The sequence below is a fragment of the Rhamphochromis sp. 'chilingali' genome (genome assembly GCF_963969265.1).
Source record: "Rhamphochromis sp. 'chilingali' genome assembly, chromosome: 14".
In the NCBI taxonomy this organism is placed as follows: Eukaryota; Metazoa; Chordata; class Actinopteri; order Cichliformes; family Cichlidae; genus Rhamphochromis; species Rhamphochromis sp. 'chilingali'.
Window position 1 is genome coordinate 4281447 of NC_137941.1, and position 23790 is coordinate 4305236.

At 39.4% G+C, this 23790-nt stretch overlaps 1 protein-coding gene across 3 annotated transcripts in view; it reads right to left on the reverse strand.

Annotated features, from left to right (window-relative positions):
- The window catches only part of slc39a10 (solute carrier family 39 member 10), a 32409-nt gene extending 9443 nt beyond the window's left edge, over positions 1-22966 (reverse strand). Inside the window, exons 1-4 of one of the 3 annotated variants that reach the window (XM_080903699.1) lie at positions 22906-22958; positions 10614-10692; positions 5926-7086; positions 4854-5031 (exon numbers count right to left, since the gene is read on the reverse strand). In XM_080903699.1, the coding sequence (XP_080759825.1) occupies positions 4854-5031; positions 5926-7065 (1318 nt within the window). In that variant the 5' untranslated portion in view covers positions 7066-7086; positions 10614-10692; positions 22906-22958. Of the gene's footprint in view, positions 1-4853; positions 5032-5925; positions 7087-9496; positions 9636-10613; positions 10693-22905 lie in introns of those variants that run through there. The other 2 variants (XM_080903698.1, XM_080903697.1) reach the window with 2 other exon arrangements.
- Between the last annotated feature and the right edge of the window lie 824 nt (positions 22967-23790).

The following is a 23790-nucleotide window of genomic DNA, read 5'->3' on the forward strand; positions in this document are numbered from 1 at the left end:
CAGCTATTAGTCTCTTCAGAGCCGCTTTACTGATTCCACACATTACAAAGAGCGGCTCATCGTGAGACAAAACAGTCAATCTGTATTCAAATCTCTTCACTAACACTCACCTTATTGTTTTTATTATAACCACCATTTTCAATGTACATTATATAAGTGAAGTTTTACAGATGAATGCTTTTCTATTTGTTGCTATCATGCGGAACAACGTGTAACCCTGAGAGGCAACTGTACATCAGCCAGACAGTCCATCGCCACATCACCGCAGGTCCTTCACACTCACGCAGCTCATCTCCCTCTCTATCTCATTACCTTTATGCAGCTGTGGTTGTGTGGGCGGGTGTATGTATGTGTGTGTGCTTAGGCGTAGACATGGAGGTGGGCAGGGGGTTGCAGCAGGGCAATTTAAAGGCGGTGATAAGGGAACAGAGGAGAGAACGAAAGAGACCAACTTCTCTCCAATTACGCATCTCCTGTGAGCCACGGCTCAGAAAAATGGCCCCCGGTGTCGCTTAGGCTCTCCTAATTGGCACGGCGCAAAAAAAAAGAGGGGAGTGGGGACCAGAAAGAAGTGAACTGCAAATTTTCCGAGCTCCCCCGCGGATGCCGGCAGGAGGTAAATGAGAGGCAGCTCTGCAGCTTGTGGTGACGTCTATGGTTGAATCTTGGTGCACCATTTCTGAAAATCTAGCGCCTCTAGTTTTGCACTAATGAGGAGCCGTTGCTGTCCTTTTGACTTGTTTGTGCAGTCCTCCTCGTCATCGTTACGGTTTTAAAAAATTATTATTATTATTAATGTTTTCAGGGGCGGCACACTTTGGCCTGAAGCCCGTATGGCACAGGTTTCTCCAGGAGGAAGTGTGTGCTTAACAATTAAGGCACTTTGGGAATTTCTCCAACCTCACAGCTGAACTTCAGTCCCTTTTGTCTAATTCTGTCCCCGCTGTAAACCTATCAAGTGTAAATCTGTCTTCAGTCACAAAAGCCACTCCTCTAATTAAAAGTAAATCTTATGACCCAAAGTCACTGTGATGTCTAATTTGCAGCATGTACACAAAAACAAACACACTTACACAGCAGGGGGGGGGGGGGTCACACAAAACATGAGAACTCAAACTGAGACAGAACTCATTATGCTTTTCCCTAATTTTCTGTCATACACAAACCATTATAATGCTGGATGTTCATATTAGACTTGGCCAAAGTTTCACATAATGAGGTCAGTCTATAGACTAATCCCACCAAGCCAAAAGACTCCGGCTGCTCAATTACAGCAGAAATCATAACTAGTTATTTTCCACAAATAATAACTATCTTCAACTGTTTAATTTAACACCATGCAGCAGTAGCTACACTTGACCGAGATGAACACCATGTCTTAAGAGACCAACACGGAGACAGACAGAGTTAATAATCCTTCCACAGGTTCACCAATGGTAATTCTGGAGTTGCACTAAACAGCAAGTAAGTCTGAGCTTTCAGGACGCCGCTGTAAAGGAAGAAGGTGGGTGTGATTTCTATAGAAACGCTGAGCTTTGCTGTGAAAATTCATGGGAAAAAGTCTCATTGTCCCCTGGTTTGACTCACAGCTAGCTGCACACAGTGTTCCTGTTGTTAGCCAAAGTCTGAGGACAACTAGTTTTATTAAGACTGCTGCTGCTGCTGATGTTTCTCAGGAGTTTCTGATCCTTGGAGGTTAAAGTTCTGAATTTTTTTCCAGCCTAACCTTGAAAAGTGGCGTGATATCAGTCCTTGACTAAATCGAATACCTACATTTTTTTTCCTTATGTTTTTCTTGTAAATTTAGTGTTTTAATCTAGAGATTTTTTTCTCATTATTATCCCCCTTCACACCTTCTCTTTGCACAGGACAGACACTCTGAAATAACTTAAAGGGAGGCTGGAGATGAACTCACACTGAACTTACAGAGGATGAGCTACACCGAGGCCCATTATAAGTTAAAGAAAGATTATTTTTAAACATGAATCATGCAAAGCTACTCTAGCAGAAACCAAGAAAACAAATACAGAGCTGGAAACGAGCATAAGGTCCCCTTTAACTGCCACAACGTGATTAGACTGATTATTACACAAGTTTACAAAATACTGTAATTCCAGATGGCTTTGTGCAATCTATTCTGAGATTTACATGCTGAGCCCACCAATATAAACACATTAATGTACCGTAAAGCGTAAATTCAAAGAAACCCAAAGATGTGCAGTCTGTCTTGTATTTTTGGTTTGCAGTAGCTGAGATTACTGCTCCTCCTTTGATTTGTAAGAAAGGTTTTATAGCTTCGAGTTTTATTTCACGACCTGTAACTCATTAACTTTTATATTTTTATAATTTGCATTCCCATAAACCTGGAAACATTGTAAGGTCTCAGAGCAGGACTTAATACTGACCTTCTGACTTTATAGCTCCGCTTTTGTCCTCTTTCGGTTTTCAGATTTTCTTTTTTTGAATATTATTGATTGGAGGATGTGATCAGAATACAAACTGAGAGAAGAAAGCTCACTGAAAGAAAGAAGTAGTTGGGCACTCAAAGGGACACAAACGGTCCTTCTTTGCTCCATTTAGAAAAGACAAAAAAGGACCACTTGTTCACTGCCATGGCAACTGAAATAATTTAATAAGGAGAAGAGACAGATGGAAAGCTCCAAACACAGACTGAGTGCTGCAGTTAGGTGTGTGAATAGCCCAGAAATGTCCTGTATTAAGATGACTGCAAGAAGGCCAACTGTAGCACATTAATGGGGTGATTCCACTATGACCTCCATCCTAATCAGCTCCTGATGCTCACGGTGAATTATGGTAGCCTTTTCATATAGACAAAACTGTAAACTTGCTTATAAAGTTTTGTGTTTCACATATTTTTCTTTTTTCTGTTTAAAACAAAATCACTACTTTTAAGTCAGTTTAGTTTCACTTTGTTTACAATTTCAGTTTTTAGCGCTCAAAGTCACAGATTTCCTAGTCTCAGTAAACACACCAAAGCTGCCACCCTCTGTGTGTTGAAGACTTAAACTAAAGACGTCCACAGATACATGTTTACATGGAGTCTATGCTTGATCTATAGTTCAGTTAACTCAAACATTTCCCAAACTTTTTGCTTTTTCTTTAGTTAACTATATAAAAAAAGCCCTGAACCACAGATGAGATTCACAGTGGTTCCACAAACTACACACTGAGCAGAAGCTCATGAGGTCAGGGTCATGCCTACAGCAGCAGACGCCATAAAAAACGTCTTGAGTGGTTTTAGAGGAACATTTCCGTCTTGAACAAAGGTTAGTGTGAGACAACCTTGCAGCAGGTTTGATATAAAGAACAAAGTACATGTTTAGCAGTAAGCAGGAAAAAGCCTCCTGGACAATGACGACATCGCTCACTGCTTTAAGTGACTCGAGTCTCAAATTTCTCCAAGTCTACATTATTAGCGAGAACTGATGTTACGCCTTCCTTCAGCTGTAAATAAAACTCATGTTGTGTAAATACATGAAGCAATTTGAGCATAAGAAGCACTCTTCAACGACTGCTCTGGCTTCCAATACTCAGTTCTTCTTTTTTGTTAATGTCGCTGCTCAAACTGCTCTCCTGTGTCTCCTCTGCAGCTCTGCACAGCAGAAGGATGCCGCAGAGGTATGGTTACACAAAAATCACATTTTCATTTCCAAAACCTCGATCTTGGAGTCACGTTTGAGCGCACAAACACAAAACTGTTTTATTTATTTATTTGAATTAAAACTTTTCAAATTGTCAAAGTTGCCAAAATGAAATGAATGACTGTAAAGAAGGCAAGACGTCACCAGTTTAATGTTAAGTATATTATAAATTAAATGTGATCAACTCTACTCCAGATTAGTCTTAATATTGATTAAGAAAAACGCTATATACACCCACCGGCAGCTTCATTTGTCCCACCTTGTCAATGTGACAGGAGTGGCATCTCATACGGTCTTCTGCCGCTGCTGTCACCTTTCTGCTTCACAGTTTGCCGTGTTGTGAGTCAAACCAGAGCAGAGACGCTCTTCTGCATTGCAACAAGTGGTTGTTTGTATTGCTGTTGCATTCAAATCAGCTCAAAGCAGTTTAGCTAGAAGTAAAAACGTTCTTTTCCTTTTTTAAAGTATTTTATATATTATACTAAATATTTTAACATTTATATTTAATGTTTCTTATATTTTTTTTAACATTTTTATTTATAACTCTCTGTTTTGGGTCCAGTTTGGCACACATTGCCCTGTCCCCTTGCTATCAGGCTCTGAAAATTAAAATAAAATAAAATCAGTAAAAGATAGCGGCAGTACCAGGAAATAGAAGTCTCAATATAAAATACGGCTTAACCATTTTAAAGAAACATTATATATTTTGCAGATCTTCCACTCTTCCCTAAGAGAGGAGCTCCAGGTTACGTAAAGACAGCATTACATTAATGTTTTATGATGGGAGTCCCTGTGGTTTTACACTTATGAAGAAAGCAGTTTCCTATGGCCGATGGCATCAGACAAAAACCCTGACTTACAGTGTGCTTTGTTAACCACATTTTTTAATGTTTCACTGTGACTTTTTCCTCCATTCCAATTTCTTACCATCATATTCAGTGTCTCAACAATTTCATAATAGTAGATGCTTTTTAGTCCACCTTCCGTGACTGCTTAGCTTGCTGGTCTCACACCAAGTATCCAAAACAAGGATAAAACACTGGCTTCAGCTGCATTTTGTCATCCAAAAGAATGAAATGAAAATAAAATGAGCACCGTGGACTGAACTAAGCAGCTGACACTCATTGAAATTAATATTTCTCCTTGCTATGTGGTTTTTTTTTCCGAGCAGATCAATGAGTTTGCTCTTACCAGAACTGGCAGGCTCAAAGGCTTCCTGCTCCACATCCATCTGCTCGTAATGGAGGATGCAGACCCGCCTGTCTATTTGGTAGAGCAAGGCGGGACACAGATACGCAAACTGGCGGGGGGAGATGAGCGAGTCGGGATTGAGGCCGTAGTAGGTGAGGAGCTGAGTGAGGTTCAAACACTGGAGTGAGAAGGTGAGAACATGAAAATATAAATAAACGCAGGGAACCACTGAAAAACATTACAAATAACAGAATCACTTCTTGTAAAGTCAAATTTCACTCAAACACAATGTGAGCTGCAGCAAAAGACAGATTTTATGTTAAGGGAATTTCACTTTGGCAGTACTGACTGATCCAAACATCCACGAGGAAAGCCAACCATTCATTTAAAAATGCTGAGAGAGATTCCACACACAGAAAACCAACACGATATAATAACTTAAGCAGTAGTGCAACAACAAACACTCGAATAAGCACTGATAACTTATTAGAACAATAGCATTTAAATAAAAATCTGGTTTCTTGTGTCTGTTTATTTAATCCTTCTTGTTTTTTGTCCTTTTGTGAAAAAATACACATTTATTACAAACAAGTGGACTGTTTTCAAGGCTTTCAGATTTCCCAACACTATATTTAACTTCATCAGGGGGTTTATGTAATAGTTTTAGTTTGTCAGTCTGTTTTTTTTAACAGGATTGCTTAAAACTTTATGGACAGTGTCACATGTAAATTTGACCAGTTAATTGTTTTGATGTTCCCAAGAAGATCAAAATCTAGTCCAGATTCAAATATCCTGCTGGATCCATGGGCTCAATTAATGTATGACTTTGATGTTATTTTTAGAGTTTGCAGGAGTAACAGATCAATAAAATAAAATAAAAAAAAATGGCACAGGCTACCAATCAGAAAATAGTGGGTTAAAGATGGGGGAAAGGAAGCTTCAACTACTTGTTTGACACAGCGGAGGAGCTCAGAATGACGCAAAACTATCACAAAAGTTAAAAAAGCAAATTGGAAACCACAACAGGTGCATTTAATAAAAAAAGAAAAAAACAAATAAAAAATAATCTTACCTCCTCATGCTGATGGGTTAATCCACCTGGATGACCAGCTGGCATGGAGACTGGCAGAGTGGGCACGGGAAGTGCCCCCGGTGCCTCTCTCTTATCTTTATGAGAGTGGCTGTGACCATGTGTGTGGTTATGGTCATGAGTGTTGTCATGGTCGTGGTCATCAGATGCAGGTGTGTGAGAAGATGTGGTTTTGTCTCGCCCTCGCTGTCCTCTGACTCTTCCCGGTTTCCAGGGTTTCTTGGGTCGGTTTTCTGTCGGGGTGGGCTGCAGCCTCTGGGGCACCTGAGATGGCTCCAGCTTTTCCTGGTCGAGGTGAGTGCCGCCTATGTCTGTGTGCACTTCATGAATATGATTGTAGTCATGTTCATGATCACTGTGGTTGCTGTGGTCGTGATCAGGGTGAGGCTGAGAAGACAGGTCCCTGTGGTTGACCTGCTGGTGTTTGTGCTCTTCATCATGTGTGTGATTGTTGTGGTCGCCAAAGTCGTGTGTGTCATGTTGATGGTCATTCTCCTCTACCTTAGTGTGATTGTGATCTTGTTCATGGTCATGTTCGTGATCATGTTCGTGATCTGTCGGTCCAGCAGTGGTTTGGCTGCACCGAGTGGGAGCTCCTTCTGTGTGTGGATGCTGAGAGTCTTGTTTTTGGTGTGGACGCATCTGTGTGGTGTGACTGTGCCGGTGGCCCTGGCCGTGGCTGTGGCCAGCGTTAGTGGATGAATGTCCGTGCAGCATATCCAACACCTCGAGGTGGGCTACATGGTCATGGCCCAGATCCTCATGATCCAAACCTACAACCTTCACTTCTCCCAATCCCAAGCTAAACAACAGACTCTGAAAGCCCTTGAAATCTAGCCGGTCTTCCTGGCCATAGCGCCTGAAAAGCTGCTGGATGTAGAAGCGCTGTTCCTCCTCAAGAGCATCCCCAGCGTGCCCACTCTTGGACCCTGGGGACTCTGTGACCCCTCTCACGTATGGAGCCTCAGAAATCTGCAGGTCGCTGTGAGCGCTGTCATGATCATTGTGGTGATGCCCATCGTGCTGATGGTGGTGTCCTCCTTCATGGCAGTGGCTGCACTGATGAAAGAGGAACGTGAGCACACACAGGAAACAGAACTTTGTGTGCATGTGGACTCTCATTGTCCCCTCAATTCTCGTCACCTGCAATAAATAAATAAATAAATGGATAAATAAGTAAAAGAATAAGACCGTGACAAAAGCACTGAACTGATCTAAAGCCTGGATTCCTGTTGTACTTGCCTGTTACAGCGTCAGGCTCCCATGGAGCTAATGCATACTTCTATGGTACACTGTAATGTAAATTCTCCATAGATGGGTCTGCGTGGTCTCACAAACTAAGCAGACATGTGGACATCAACTCATGGACACAAGGGGAAGTGTAATCTAGCCTTTTTAGTCCCAAGTAAAACTTCACAATTAATCTTTTCTTTTAAGATAATCAGCACCATTGAGACTATGCTGATTAGTGCATCAGCAAATCAATCTACGAGAACAAATAAAGGCCTTTTATTTAGCTTGTAAAAGTGTAATGTATTTTGCATCTGTTTGTTTTCCTTTGTTCTTTGAAACGTATGATAAGTTTGTAGTGCAGTAAAAATCATTTTAAAAATAATGTTGTTATTTCACTTCTTGAAACCCATTTTAATATACTTGATATAATTTTGAGTCTAATGAGTTTTAATTTGTATTAATTTATGTGGCTACACAACATGTTTGATCATAAGTTTAAAAAAAAAAAAAAAAAAAAAATCATACTTATTCATTTGGAATATTATTTTTTGCAGTGAGGATATATTTCCTCATTGTCACCAAATCACAGTGAGGATCCGAATCTTGATTTATTCATCTTTTACAAAATATGTATTTATATGCAAACAAAACTTATTTAGTTAGTTTCCTGTTACTGTTTCCCTTGATTTGTTTCTTTGGATAGCAGCTTTGATTAAACAGTCAACGATGATTAAATCACCTCAATGAGACTGGTTACAGTCAACAAACAACACACATTAATTATGGTCTGTCCTTAGGTAAGAACAAATAAAAACGGACACAGTTACAGTTTCACAGTGAAACTATACTTTCTTGCAATCTTTTTCAAAATGTGGCAATGCAACAAGGAATAATAAAATCTTCCAGAATAAAAGCAAACAACCAAATGTTATTGGTCTATGTTACATACGGGAACACCATATAAAATAAGTAAATAAATAATACAAACACGAGCCACTAGTATCAGATTACACAATCCTGAGATCATTAAAATCTGTGATCGATATCAGGCCTACTAACACAATAACACACTGACATCCTCCAGTTTAAAAGTTCACATACAATGTTAGACACACACAAAAAGATGCGAGATAAAAAGCTGGCACACCACAGATAAAAAGACGATTCAAAGCTGCTACCTCCAGCTTAGAATAACAGATCTAATGACTAAATCATAAAGCCTTCTGGAGCATAAATTTGTGTAACAAATTGCTTGTTTTCCCCCTACTTTAAAATGCCTGAAGCAGCAGTATCATTCCAGTCAAATGATCCTCATAAGGTCTCTCGTGAAGCCCGTGGGTGGGTGATGCGAGAGAGGAGGGGTGGAGAGAAATAAAGAGAGGTCATATGAGGAATACTGCTGGATAATGGTGCGATGGCACACAGAAGAGACCAGACAAATGTGTGTAATCGCTCCTCCACACACTTCAGCTTGTTAGTAAAGTTTAGAGGATTTACAGCATGCACATCATGAGGGAATAGATCTGTGTTGTGCAGACCACAAATACTGTTGTAGACAAAGAAGATGATAGATCCTTCTCACAGCTGTCAAGGCTACTAACAACAGACTGCACACCGTAGGCATGTGTGAGAACCACAAACAAAGAACATCACAATTTAACCGCATTGATTTCTTTCTGGATATCCACAAAACAGCAAGAAATATCAAAATAGAAACTCAAAGGAAAGGAAACAGATCTGTGCACAAAAACTTTCCTTGGTTAAGAGTATAAGGAGAATCTATCCAATGACAATATTTTATCTTAGGATGATGCATAGTTTTCCTTCCTATAAGATAAAAATATCTCCTTACATGCGTAACACAGGAGTCATACCCACAACAAAAAAAGCCTTTTAAATCTATGCACCCAACCAGTGACGCCTTCTGATACAAATATATTTCCACTCAAATTTATAACAAAAGGAACATTCTAGAAGAAGCCAATCAACATAAAATCAAAGCCCTATTCATTCATCAGTGCCTTGATCACTGTCCAGACAGCATCAGTAGCTTATCAGCCAAAGACTATTAGCTCATAATGGAGTTTAGAATCAGTGTGTTACAGACTTTTGCAATATAATGCCATTTTTTGTTTTAAATGAACACCATAATTGTTGCTCTCTGCACCAATTACAGTAAACACACCCAAACCTCTACAAACACATTTAAACCGCATTCAAGCAAACACCTTCAAAAGGTGGTTAAACATTTCAAAACCACAAAAAAAATTCAGTTACTTAATCCCAGCTTCACTCTGAAACTAAAATCAAGCCAACTTACCACAGTGTGCTCTTGAATGAATGGTGTGTGAAATTTGAATGAGGGCGTTCTGACTCAAGGTTGCAGTAGTTAAGTGTGGTTAGAAGCATACTTCGCCACTGCCGGCAAGACGGTGTTTATAAACATGAGACAGCAGTGACCTATGAACCTAACAGCAGATAGGTTGGGGCAAAGCAAGACCTATTTTTAAGAGCACACCCTCTCAGCAGCAACAGAGCCTGCAATGTCTCCTGACTGGAGTCTTTGTTGTGCTTGGCCTTTATTGGAAACAACAGAATCTCTATCGAGTGCTACAGTTTAATTGTGTGTTACAAAAGCTAATGTAAAACGTAAGCAAGACAAATCAATTTTAAGGGATATTTTTTCCTCTCTGGAATTTTTATGTTCACATATACATGAATTTAATATAAAATTGATTTCACTGAGCGGTCAGAGAACTGTTTAATCGCAGTTGTTTCAGTACATGTTAAGAAAATAATCCTATTATCACCAGTGTTTCCCACACACACACTTTACTTCGGTGGGCTGCTGAGGTGTATAAACAGGTGCCTATGTACCTTGTTTGGCAACTCATATTAGAAATCTATCTATTCCTGTCTGAGAGAACAGAACCAATCAGACAATCCTCTAAATTTGTGTTTAAAGCCCCAGCTGTCATGTTGTCCCTACAGGCTGTCTTGCTAGCCAAGCTACTGTTGTGGGAATCCTTGATATCATTCAGCTGCTTTCCCAGAGAGGACATTGTCCCACGCTGGGATGAACTCCAACACTGTCTTGTACTGCAGCTGGTCGGTAGATCCACTATGAGCTAGATCCACTAACAGAATCTGAAGCAACCGACACCAGTTTAAGCTCAAACACAGAAAGTATGTTGTATGAATGATTTGCAGAGGGGAAAATAAAAACAGACTTGTTACCCACCAAACAGATCTCTGCCTTTCAGCACAGGTAAGTCACTCTTTGCCTTAAACTAAATGTAGACTACGTGTTCACAAGGCAATTTTGAGCCAAGAAAAACCCTGACACATTTCCCCACATCCCCAACACAGTCACACACAGAACCTGAATCTGTGGGAAATCTGATTACACAGCACACTGCAGTAAGTTTTTCACTCACCAAACACTTCTTTGCCTGCTTGGCCCCCAGTCTTGGTGTAATTAAATGGGGGTGTAACAACTCTTCTGAAACTTGCACCCTGAAAAAAAAAAAAAAAAAAAAAAAAAAAAAAGGGAGGCAGAGAAGTGAGAATCAGTCTTTCACATAAAGAAAAGGTGATGAAGCATTATGGCAGTAACAAGCTCAACAACATCTAGGCGTAGCTACATGGTGGAGGGTCTCCACTTTGATGACCTAAGGATTTCCTGGTCCTGCTGGCTTCATCAGCTGTTGACCTTCAGCTTGCACTGAAATGGTTCATGGCCCAGTGTGAAGCAGCGGTAATGAAAATCAGCACGACCATATCTCTACTATGTTTCTTAGGTGGAAAAGAGTGGAGTGTCCAATCATAGTCTGGGACAAGTCAATGCCCCAAGTATCTCAGGGTCTAGTTCATGAGTAAGACAGAATGGAGTGTGAGAGTGACAGACTAATAGGTGCAGCTATATTGATATGTTGCAGTGGAGAAAAAGCTGAGTGTAAAACCTTTTGATTTACCGGTAAATCTGGGTTTGTACCCTCACCCATGATCATGAACTCTGGGAGAATGAGGTTCCAGATACAAGCTGCAGAATTAGTTTCCTTCTAAGGTTTGCTGGTCAGGGTTGCTAGATCTGCTGATCCTCCACCTGAAAAGGAGCCAGTGGAGTTTGTCCACCTCTTCCAGACGGCCCACCATCTAGGCAGATGGGCAAGAAGAGGTGGCCAGGATGAGGGAAGTCTAGGCTTCTCTGCTTGGACTGCTGTTGCAAATTGCCTCTATCATTCAGATAAGTGGTAAACAATGGAAGGATGGGTGGAAAAATCAGACTTCATGGACATATCTTCTGGGTCTGAAAAGGAAAGTGTAGCCCAGTGGCAAACAGATGGAATTAGAGACTGTTTATTGTAATTATTATTAAAGGTGTTTTATTCTGTTCAGTTAAAAACACTCATGATTGGAGAGAGACTCTAAAGAAAAAATCCAAATTATTTTGTATGGAATTGCATTATTTGTTTATTTTTGTTTCTCAAAGGTTATTTGTTGACCTGGATACAAATGCAGTCCAACCAATGGGATTGTTTGTCCCGCCTTGTTTTTCATGTTTGGTTGCGCTGCTAAGGCTGTTTAGACCACACGCGCCATAGCAGTACCTGTGGGGAAAACGTGGTAGCTGTTGAAACAGCGAAGCTGTTGGTGTCTGCTTGATTAGCCGCCAGATTTGGATAGCCGAAGCTAGTTTTATGAATACGAAGTGCTTTGCACTGGTGAGTAACGAAACTGTTATAGCCGCTGATCGGCATCCTGAAATGTTAATGTTGTTCGCTTCAAAAAACAAACGCTAATGGTGACGGTACTATGCAAGTAGCTAGCAAGTGTGCTAGTAGCTAGCGAGTGTGCTAAACGCTCACTCCCGTTGTTCAGCGTTAGTTGAGAACTTATTAGCTGTTGTTAGGTTAAGGAAAAAACAGTATGTCTATCTGTTGTATTGAAATGTTTTGTGTTACTTTTTATTCATCACTGTTGTTACTTGACCGTGAGCAGAGTATATTGAGTTTGCTGCTTTTAATGAGCAGTGTGAATTGCTTTAATGATTGGCGATAGCTACATTGCCATATAATGAAAACGTTTAGAATTTGATTAGTTGTACAACATTAGAAATTGAAACACATTTTGTTCATGCTTTATACTTTAAAACAGAAGTGTTGTTAGTTAAGTGTGAACAATGTTCATTTGAAGTAATTCTGACCTCACTCTTAGGTCAGGTTTTTTGAGTTGGAGAAAGGAGCCGAGACTCCCCGGAGAACTTTGGATTACAGACTTTGTGGAAATCCGCAGAAGAGGAATAATTTTCCATTGCAATGGATGGCGAGCCACAGCCCATTTGGAATTGAATCTTGAAGTCTGGTTGCCTGAACTGTGGTAGGACAAAACAGTGCAAACCATACATCGATCGTGGACTGAACTCACACCAATAACTCACCAGATCACCAAACAGGCCTGATCTGGATCCTATTGACACTTTAAAAGACCCGGGTCTAACGTTCTTTTCTTTTTTATTTTGGGTATCTGTGCGCGCACACACAATTTTGGTTGTTATTGTAAATGCAATACAGTGCACAAATTTCAAATACAGTTGAACTATTGCTTCATCATTTGCAGTTGTGTTTTCATTGTGGTTACCCATCCTCTGGGCTCCTGTCGTTCCTGAAATCTTCTGATTTGCCCATTGTTTATATATTTTGTTACATACTGGTTACAAAAGCCCAGCTGAAAATGGCTTAAACCCAAATACCTGCAGGGAGTGACTTTCCTTGCCAAACGACGTACTAGAAATGTGTTTACTGAGATCATAGAATAAGGTAACTGGAGATTAGTTATATATAAGCTTCAAAAGAACAGCTCATGGACTCGATGGGGGGGAGCTTTCAAATTTCAGTGATATTCATAGACAAATTCATTTTGTAGACTTTGGTCTTCAGAAGGAGACACAAAGCCAGCCTGCAGTGTGAGCCTGTAGTCTCACAGTTTCAGTGCTCATAACATCTGGTTTCAGAAAGAAAACATGACAATGGCAAAAACACTCAGCTTTTACAAACCAATGGATAACATCACAGTGATGGCCATCTTTTATATACAGTCTAATGTAACCTGCAACATCTCAGTACCTTCTGCAGGTGACCCAGACCGTTGTACTACTGCATAATCTGTACTTGATCTTGTTTCTTTAGATATTTATACTTTAGATATTAAGAATTTGGGAAAGAAATTACCTTGTCAATGTAAACCTCTAGTGGATAACCAGCACAACCTCTGGCCAATTTGCCCAAGGAACTACAACCATTATAGTGAGACAATAAGTCCAAAAATAGAGCAAGGCCACATCGAGGCAACAGAATTAGATCTTGAGTGATACATATTCCCCGAGGACGATGGTGACCAAATTTAATCTTTACACCTGAGGACAAATGGATAAATCTCACAACTAAAACAGCACACACAAAGACAGAAATGTGCATTTGCATTCTTGTTCTCAGATGGTGTGTGCGTGCATGGTGCAAGAAAGAGTGGATGCACTGTTAACTTCTTTTATTTAATAGTTTTTAGTTAACATTGCTGTTTGCACCTTCTTGTGATTGCCAGACACAGCAATAAAAAGAATAAGAAAGAAGTGTAGTTTCACCGAATGTGAATCTGAGACATTTACCAGAGAAGCGGCGAAAAGGAAATGGGTTTTTTATGTTCTCAGCTCTGGGATCACAAACAGAAGCAAAACGACCGAAAGGGAAAGGCTATCAACTCTAAGGTGACAGAAATTTAGCTTAGCCAAGGGAAGAAAATTAAATCATTACGCATCAGCGCAGTAATTTATAGTACCCATAATCACCAATTAAAACTTAGCCACTGAAAGCCATTTAGTGTTTACTAACTGCACATATTAGCACCACCTGTATTAATTACCCGTTTTGACTACACTGTACAATATTAGGCTTGACCTGACCAAGAAAATGGTCTGAAATCTGACTCCGTTTATATGGTGGAAATGTATTTTTGTTTTTCTATAAATGTTAATAAATCTGACATCAGAACATGCCAAGAACACCACCATGTGCCCTGACCTTTAAAAAAAAAAAACAAAAAAAAAACATGGCTGCATCTAGGGCTGTGCGATATGAAAAAAAATCTCATATCCCGATATTAAGACATCTATCGTCCCGATAACGATATAAATCACAAGAATGTAATATTTTCTGTAAATTCTGTGACTCTCGGGCAGCTCGACTTAGTGAAGTGTTTCCAGCTGGGCGGCGTACCTGGAGTCGAGTGTTTTAACCGATGCATGAAACGATACATTTTTAGACGTAAGTTGTAACGCCCGCCGTTTTCTTTGTAAGCATTTATTACACAATGTGCTGCGGGGAAAAGCCTGTTCTAACGTTTGAATCTAAGGTTTATTTTTTAGCACCTGACGGCTCTTTTTTGCTTCTCATCCGTAAACGCTCTGCATACCCTTTCATGTGATTCAGTTTATTTTGAAAAGTCTCAACAGGATCTTGAACTTTATTGTGAAAGGTTAATGTGGAAACTAAACCAGCGGACACGCGATGGTTTTGCCGTCGTTGTTGCTAACGACAATGCATAAAAACAGGCGCTTGTCCATCTGTAGTGTGGTTATATTAAAAATAAGACAAAGAGAGAACTTTAGGAAATTAATATAGCCACTACAGTGACCATCAAAACCATGAAAAAAATATTGCCCTAAACAGTTTATTTTACAACACCACGAAACAAACGATAGCGTAAAATGAAACTATAGACGATTTTATATCGTTAGCCGATACATATCGTTATATCGAACAGCCCTAGCTGCATCTGGATATTTGTAGCTTAATCACCAGGCTGGGTGGCTTTTCTTTAGCACCTTCTGAGATAAAAGTGGTAAATGCCCAATGTGCTTACATGACCAGTATAAGGCAATACACCAAATGAAAACTGTTGAATATTAAGGCTGTTCTTCCTTCCCTGAGGACTTCAGGAACACTGAATTGTGCCATTTATGCGCCCCCAAGGAGGGGAAAGCTACAACCCAACTGTGCATCTGCAACATAAACCAGATGCTCCCATCCCCATTTTAAAAGCTTTTGACCACTGGCAGCTTTAAAGTCTCACCCTGACTTTAAAGTGTATCTAGAAATCTCTCAAAGAGATGAACAGATGAAGAAAACTAAAAACAAAACAAAACACCACAGCTGAATTCACTGTTAGGTTCTTACGCATGTTTGTTTCATAAGAGGAGCAAACCTCTTATTCTGGTCCACCAACAGCACTCAAACCCTGAAGGGTTTTACTTAAGCACACTTCGGTTCAGAAGTCAGCTGTGTGTAATATTAGTTTAGGTGAGACTCCAAACGACAATGGTGCTATATTATATTAAAAAAGAGACACTCTGAGCATAACTACTATTGTTCTACAACACACAAAATTAGAGAACATCTATAAGGTCTAATAATAGTTTATCTGACTGACTCCTGATTCATTCTGCAAACTGGAGCTACCATATGAGTAGGAATGTGTTATCTCATTGCCAAATGACTAAGCCGTACAGCTGAAAAAGCTAGCATTATAATACTTATAAATTAATCTTTAAAAACATGTCCTCGTTTCTCCTCAAAGTTGCTGATAACTAAAGGAATGCTGTTATTTCTCTGCAGGAAAAAAAAAAAGAAAAACCAACTTTGACCCGTAAGCTGGTTCATATGATTCTCACACGACCATACACATACCTCTCATCTCGGCATGAGGTCGGTGTCTGCAGGGAAACAGGAATGAAGCAAAACATAAATTCTGGTACCAAAGATATGTAAGTGAAACCTCTTGTGCTCACTGTTACAAAACAAGTATATTGGTTTGTGCCAACAAGACCAATAAAAGAAAAAATTTAATAAGAGATTTGTGAGGCTGGGAGATATATGCACATGGGTACTTTGTCACACTGCGTATTTGACTACAACTCCTTAGAAATGTAATTCTACTTAAAAAGCAATAAATGTACACATGGTTTCTCAAGTATTGCAATATTTTGAGCCCTTGAAATGTGATAAATCCCCCCAAAAGTCAGGCAGTTTTACAGACCTGTGATGGTTACATCAGAGCGGATTAAGCCTCCACTTTTTGATCCACACCAATAAGCCGGGAAGCTACATAACTAAAACCTTGAGCCAAGTGGGGAATGGGAACAACTTTTTTCTTGAGACAGGAAAAAAACAACATGTCAGAGAAGAGGGTTTTCTTAGTAAGGCCTCAGGCCCACATAAGAGGGCAGATGTCAGCTGCCACATGGACAAAACTGCCAGCAGATGGTCTGAGGAAAAAATGAAGGACCACAGTCACAGTCTGGCGTGGCAGGAGAGGAAACATATGACACACCTGAGTTTAGGTCATGCATCTCTGCAGACAATCACCAAAAACAGCAGGGAACATAATAGGTTGTGAATTGTTTTTTATCTCACACATAACTGCTGTCCTAAGCAGTCATTCAACAGTGGTGAGACATTACAGCACTGACACACAACAGCAAACTGTTACAGCCTAGCTTAACTGCCTCATAAAGCACAAGCAAGCCTACACTTTGCGGTTACAGAGGGACTACTTTCGTCAAACCGTGTACAAGCATTTACCAATGTTATTGGTAACAACAATGATAAAGGTAGTCATCTCAACAGGTGAAACCAGCAATCCTCTTATCAGAAGTAGCTATTCTGTATATGCATCATAAGAACCATCTCACCATGAGCTGCAGTGCAGGTTTCATTGCAGCAGACTCAGCACAGGTGGTAGGTGAAGACTACTACAAACTGATCCCAAGGTACTTTGTCAGCAACTGAAAAACATGGTAAATGAATGACCAAGAAATCCTTCCAAAAGCCCTTAAATGTCCATGTAAAACAAATCTGAGAAAACAAGGTTGGCACATGCCATATGGTTAAACCCCAGTATCCCACTGGGATTTGAAAATAGGTTGTCGGCTTCTGTGACACCTTCAGGTTCACATGTAAACAGACCGCAACTCCCCTTAAACTCCTTGCAGTCAGAGAGCGTGACAATGCTGTACAAGCATAAACATCTTTTCTGCACGATGCCACTGACTCACGCGTACACTGATGCTGAATTTGCTGTTTACAGCCATGGATTCTGCAGGAAAATTCAAGAAGCAGCTAAATGACACGAGGTTGCTGTGGTGAGACGCAGGTGCATGGCTGATGCTCTGTGGCCTGGAAGCGTGCTCATCACAGTGCAAAAACAGATTCAGACTGCAGTGCTGGATAGTGTACATACAAGTGAACTCAACTATCAGCAAAGGAATACACAATGCAAAAAAGACAACAAAATAAAAGAAATATAGAGTGATCCTTACCTCTGATTTAAAAGTATGCCCAAAACATTTGAACAAAGGCACAAATTCACGCCGGACAAATGCAGAATGTGGACCGCAGCACTAACATAAGTAACAGGTTGACTGTTTTGAGGCTTTTGAGTCCAGTGATTTAACTAATTTGTGCAGAGAGGCGGGGAGGCACAGAGGGGGAATGTGCGTGTCTGCGTGTCTGAGCAGTCAGGGATCAACCACCTGACCAACTACTTGGTCATAGATGTGTGAATGTGTGCATAGATGTGTAATACCAGGACATTCTGCCCATTTTATTATTTGACTTTTGATGTAAATTAGTTACTTGCAAACCTGAAATGAACCAAATGCCCCCTAACAGTGTTGTCTCATATCTGTTCATGAAAAATTAAAAAAAACAAATAAAAGAATTTAAACTCCTGTACCTCCTGATGTCTGCACCACTGACCCAAGTCATGTCTACTCAAGTTTTTCTTACACAAGACTGAGATTAGATTAGTTATATTTATTATCATTTCACACATCTTTGTATCTGGGGCAACTGGAAGACATTAGAAACATTCAACAACAACAGGCTCCAAAACAGTAACTTTACTTTAGCACAACAACGCACATGTAACACACCTATCACCTTCCAAAGCACACAGGACCCACAGCACTGTGTTTTTCTCAGCACAATTTTCTTGGACACTTAAAATCTTACTGAGTCTGCAATAAAGCAGAAGGTTCAAATACTTTCTTAACAACTGCTAGTTTTAAGTCACCTAGTCAGCTAACCACAAAAGACACTTAGCTTAATTTTTTGAACATACTACCTTGTGATACTCAAGAACACACTAATCCTCGTCACTGGGCTGATGGTGAAACGAACAAATACCAGGACCTCTGTGTGGACGCTCTTCAGTTACAACATGGCAGCAGTGATACTCTGTGCGGAAGCCTTTGCAGTACTGACTTTACCACAATAAAGTATCTAAACTTTGCCCTCAGCACAGGTGTTGTTTAACTAAAGGTAGTTCAACTCCAGACAGTGAAAGTTAAAGCCACTGGAAAGACTTTATCACCCAAATCAGATTCCAAGGGTATTGTTACCTGAAGCTAAACTAGAAACTGAAATCAGGTGTTTAAAAAAAAAACGTAAATGGATAAGGAAGAAAAAAACTAAAGCAGAATTTTGCACTTACAAACCAACTGCACTGAAACATACACTTAGCCACTCTATTGCACCGCACCATGTTCTGCATAATTTCCTGATTTAATTACAGTTAACAGGGAAGTAATGTAAGTAATTAGTAAGACTAATTTTGTGGTCAAAGTAGAAAAAAAAAAATATCAAGTGACAACGTTAGATTTAAATCAGTGGCTTATGGTGAAACAAGAGAACATTATGGCCAAATGCCATTTTAGTAATTACACTGCAGGACAAGCCTTACAGAAAAAAAATAGTTATAAACAACAAAAAAAACTGTTTCAATCATACATCTGCCTCTTAAAATTCTTCAGAACTTTTAGTGGTTCTTTAGTGCATTACAAAGCAGCACTTTTTCATTCAGCCCATTGAGCATTTAAAATGTACAATGATTCTTCTGTTTCTTATCTCAGTATCAGACAAACTTTGATTGTCAGCTGATCGTCTGACATTTGACTCTAGAGCACGCAAGTGAACAGCCCAGGGTCTTTGACTTTGTCATATGACCAAAAGACGTTTTGTGGCTTGTTCAGATGCAATTTTCCAAACCTTTGCATTGCTGTCTGCTTATTCAAAAAGAAGAGGCCTTCTCCTGAGAGCCTCTTTCCAACAAGTCATACTTGTTTTTTCTCATTGTAATGTCATGAACTTTAATGTTCAACATGCTAAGTGGGGCTTATAGAAGCTAAAATGCATGTTGCTTGCTTGTTTTTTCCCCTAGTTTTTCTGACCACTGACCTTGGGGTGAATTGGCTGATATGTTGACTTCTGGGAAGATGGACAACTTGAATGTTTTCCAGTTGTGAATAACTTTTTTCCATGTGGAATGGTAGACTTCAAATTGTTTGGAAATGACCTTAAAACCCCTTTCGCATTGAAGGGCAGCATCAACTGCTTCTCTAAGCTCAAAACTGATGTCTTTCCTCCTCAGCAGCGTGTTAACACACCTGAACGATCCAGACCACAAAACTGCCAAAACTTCTTTTAACAAAGAATCACATTTGTATTTGCTTGGTGGCACCTGCCTGCTACTTACCCTCTTAACCCCCACAAAAGAATTTCTACTTAGTTTTCCCACATACAGCTTCTAAACCTCGGCTTATTTTGTTAAATAAATAATGGCATAGTATAAAATGTTGTTTTATTCACATGAGGTTTCTTATCTAACGAGACTTTTTGTTTTGCTGTAAAAACCTTAAAATCAAAGGCCACACTGTATTCACATGACTGCATATGGCAAAAAAAGGTTTAGTACCTAAGCTTAACAATTACAGGATAAACAGACCTGTATTGTAGAGTAATCTCAGCCTTGGTTTAAGACTGCTGGTTTACAACAACCCTTGTATTATAAACTCAAGCCCTTAAGTTTGAAAATCAGTGGTATTTGCAAACTAGAGAAAGTCTAACATAAGAAACAATTGCATTATGGGAATTACAGGATCCAACATAAGCTACTCTTATTAAGGTGTCTACACACTCTGATTTCAGCAATCTTATAAGTTCATCACAAGTTACACTGAGCAACACGAATCTAATAAACATGGACATCAACTTTGATGCAAGTACACTGTATGATGATAGCGCCCGTTATTGAATCAGGGCCAAGAACCACGGCTGTTATTTCTTTTCTATTTTCTACATCCTCTTTAGTTGGAGAACAAATTATACACACGTTTCTTCTTCGTCAGAATCAGTTTTCCTTTTTCACATTTTTTATTTCATTTCATACAGTTTCCTGTTGGTTACTAGCAGACCGGTCACGCATTATCCAAATTTCCTGGATGTCTTTGTAGGCAATGGAGCATAATCAAGAGTCCAATGAAATGTAGATAAACAGACATGATTCCACTATTTAGTCTATGAATAATGATCAGTATTGGCTAAAATAACTACGTATATAATTTCTGGGATTATAAAGGGCCACCAATGTGGTGCCACAACATTTGGGACTGCCCAAGACTCATCTAGTATGTACCTGACTTTAGGGATTAAAAGTCAGTATATCCCAGGAGCCTTTCTTTATTCTGATCCTTCTAGTCCTCCTCACTCAAAGAGTATATCTGAACAAGGAACCACACTAAAAAGAGTTATTTAATTTAATTACCTAACGAAGCAGAACGCATATGTACAGAAGTGTGGACATCTAGATGCTAACAGGTGCTGCACTTGTGAGATCTTTAACCTACTCCCTTAATTGTGGTTGGTTTGGATATGGCATGTAATGCAGTGGAACCACATTGGGGTGGGGATGTAATAAGCCAACCTTTCCAGCTTTAGCAATTCAGCCAACGGCCTTAAGTCAGACCAAAGCACACCTAAATAAATGAGTGTATATCCTGCAGTAGCTGTTTCATCAATTTTCCACCCAAATGTTACACATATATTTTAAGCAGAGAGTAAATATGATTCAGTACATAACTACATACTTCAATGTGACTCATTGTGTTACATACACCAAATAAGGCACTGTGCTAGGAAGTATTTTTAGCCTTTCTGGTTACATATAGATGTGAAACTCAGAGTTGCATTAAACTTCATGACATCACTTTCATAGTGCCTACATTACAACATTACATAATATTTTTAGAAGTGTTAGACTAGAAGCTATTTTGCCACAAGGACCATGACCAAGGTGAAAATCTAATAAATTTGTTGAATTTGTCTGCCTCAAACTTATTACGTTTATTCGTTTTTCTTCCCCCTTAATTTTTTTAATTTTCTATAAAGGTTAGTTTCAATTATTTTATTTAATTACTATATCATAGATGGCATTTGTCAAGTGCAAGATTTAGGGATTTCAGATTAGGTATTACAACCTTCCAAACACCACCAGCCACACACTCGGATCCTTGCCAGGTAGAACTCGCTGTGTTAAAAATAAATAAATAAATGAATTAATTAAATAATTAATTGATTCCCAGTAATGAACATTTTTCCCCTTTCAGGATTCCTTATAGGCAGAAATGAAATGCCAAAGTATTATTATACCAACTTAGTACACTTTAAAACTGCAACTTAATATTGAATGAACTAGGTTACAGCACTGCCGCTGGACCGAATGTAGAGGAAACACACGCACGCAATATTTTACTCAAGCTGGCTGTTAATCAAGACGGTCAAACATGGCAGTTGCAATTGCAATAAAATCAGCACTGCAAGAAAAGTAAAGGGGGGGGGCGTTTACTCCACTGCATCCATTTTAAGCTTTAGCTATTAGTTACTTTGAACATTTAGTTTTTTAAAACAAATATCCAATCGTTATAGTAGTACAGATTAACTTAAATTAGTTTTACGCGGGTCAGTAAACTCTGCTGGCAACAGGAAGAAAATAAATGTTGGACGCTGAAAAGGGGATCACTGATTCAACGAGACAGACGATGAGAAAATGAACAAATGCGCGGACATTTCACCCGGATCACTTTGACGATGCTGATTTCAATTAAGAGCTTATAAAAAGACTTTGTGGTGATGCTCAGAAATTTAGTACAATAGAGTGAATATTTATAGAGAGGGAGGGTACTGTTTGAATGCCATATTTGCATATCACCAAATGCAGTCGCTCCACAATGGCAGCTCCCCACGCATGCAGTGTTCAGCAAGGTGGGTGAAAGCCGTGTAATGTCTACAAGTTCAATAAAAATCAGAAACAGACCAGTCACACAAGTTAGACTAGGGAGAACCGTCTGCTGTTGAGGAATCGCAGTAAAATCGCCAATCACTCATCAATAAACTGATCAGAGGGAGGGCTGAAATCCGCACGTGGTTCGAATATCAGACTAAGCGTGCTACACTTCCGCGTCCTTGAGACGTGATTTCAACACGACAGCGTTAAAAGGCACAAAAATGAACACTTGAAGTAGTCGCTTATGTTCAAAACACCGGAATACCTCACAGAGGTACTATTTCAAAGCCCCTCACTTCACAGTCAGCCCGTTCTCGGAAGGCTAACGCTAGCCTGGAAAGGAAGACAACAATCCAACCAGCTAACATAAGCTAGCAGACGACTCACAGGAAATTAGCTCACAGTCTAGAAAGACCAACGATATAAAGAACGGTGTTATGTTTCGTTACAAATGTTCGCAACAGCGGCGAACAAAATCCACGAGCCGTGGATAACGCTGCCCGGGTCCATGTTGTGGGAGTGAATGATAACAAATGGGTTTTTTTATATAGTTACCTCACTCGAGTGCCGTGTGCATCTCCTCTCCGCTCGTTACCAAAAAAAAAAAAAAAAAAAAAAAAAGTCGTCCAGCTTTACGTGAACGTACGAGAGACCAGCTCATTCACCAACGCCTGCTGAGAACTTTACGTGGAGTTCGTGGGGGTGGTCCTTAAGTCTACGTAAAGTGCGCAGTACACCAATGAAAGCGCTGACGTTTCTTTCCGCCAAATGGTGTCTGGTCTGTCATATGACTGTCTGAGGAGTTCACGTTCTTTTTTCCCTCAAGCTGTTTGTAAACAAGAACACGGCAAATAATTACATATTACAATTATTAACGTTACACTTAAGGGAGACGAGGCGCAAATTATAAATAGTTATTATTATCTTACTTCATAAGAAATATATGCGCAGTAAGTAACAGCACAATTTCAATAATAATAATAAATATTAAATAGCAAAAAGAGTTTAAAAGCAATCAAGTTAAATTAAACCACTGTATCTTAAATAAAGTCAAGTCAAAATTATATGGTTATAATCAGTTCATTGATTTTACCTCTGCTCTAACTTTATAAAGATAAGATAAGATAACTCTTTATTGTCATTGCACAGTCATACATAGTACAGTAGTACAATGAAATTGGAAAAACTGTCCTACGTCGGCACTACATATAACACAACACGACACGATATGACACATCACAACGTAACAAACAACACAACACAGTATATTAACTTAGTATAAAAAAGAAGAATAAGTGTATGTGTATTGCACACTGTTATTATTGCACATTAATTATTATTGCACCTTGTTATAAATATAAATATTATTGTTATCATTTTAAACATTGTTACCTCCCCCTAAAAAGTCCAGGGAGGTATCCAGTCAGGTCAGCTATTTGC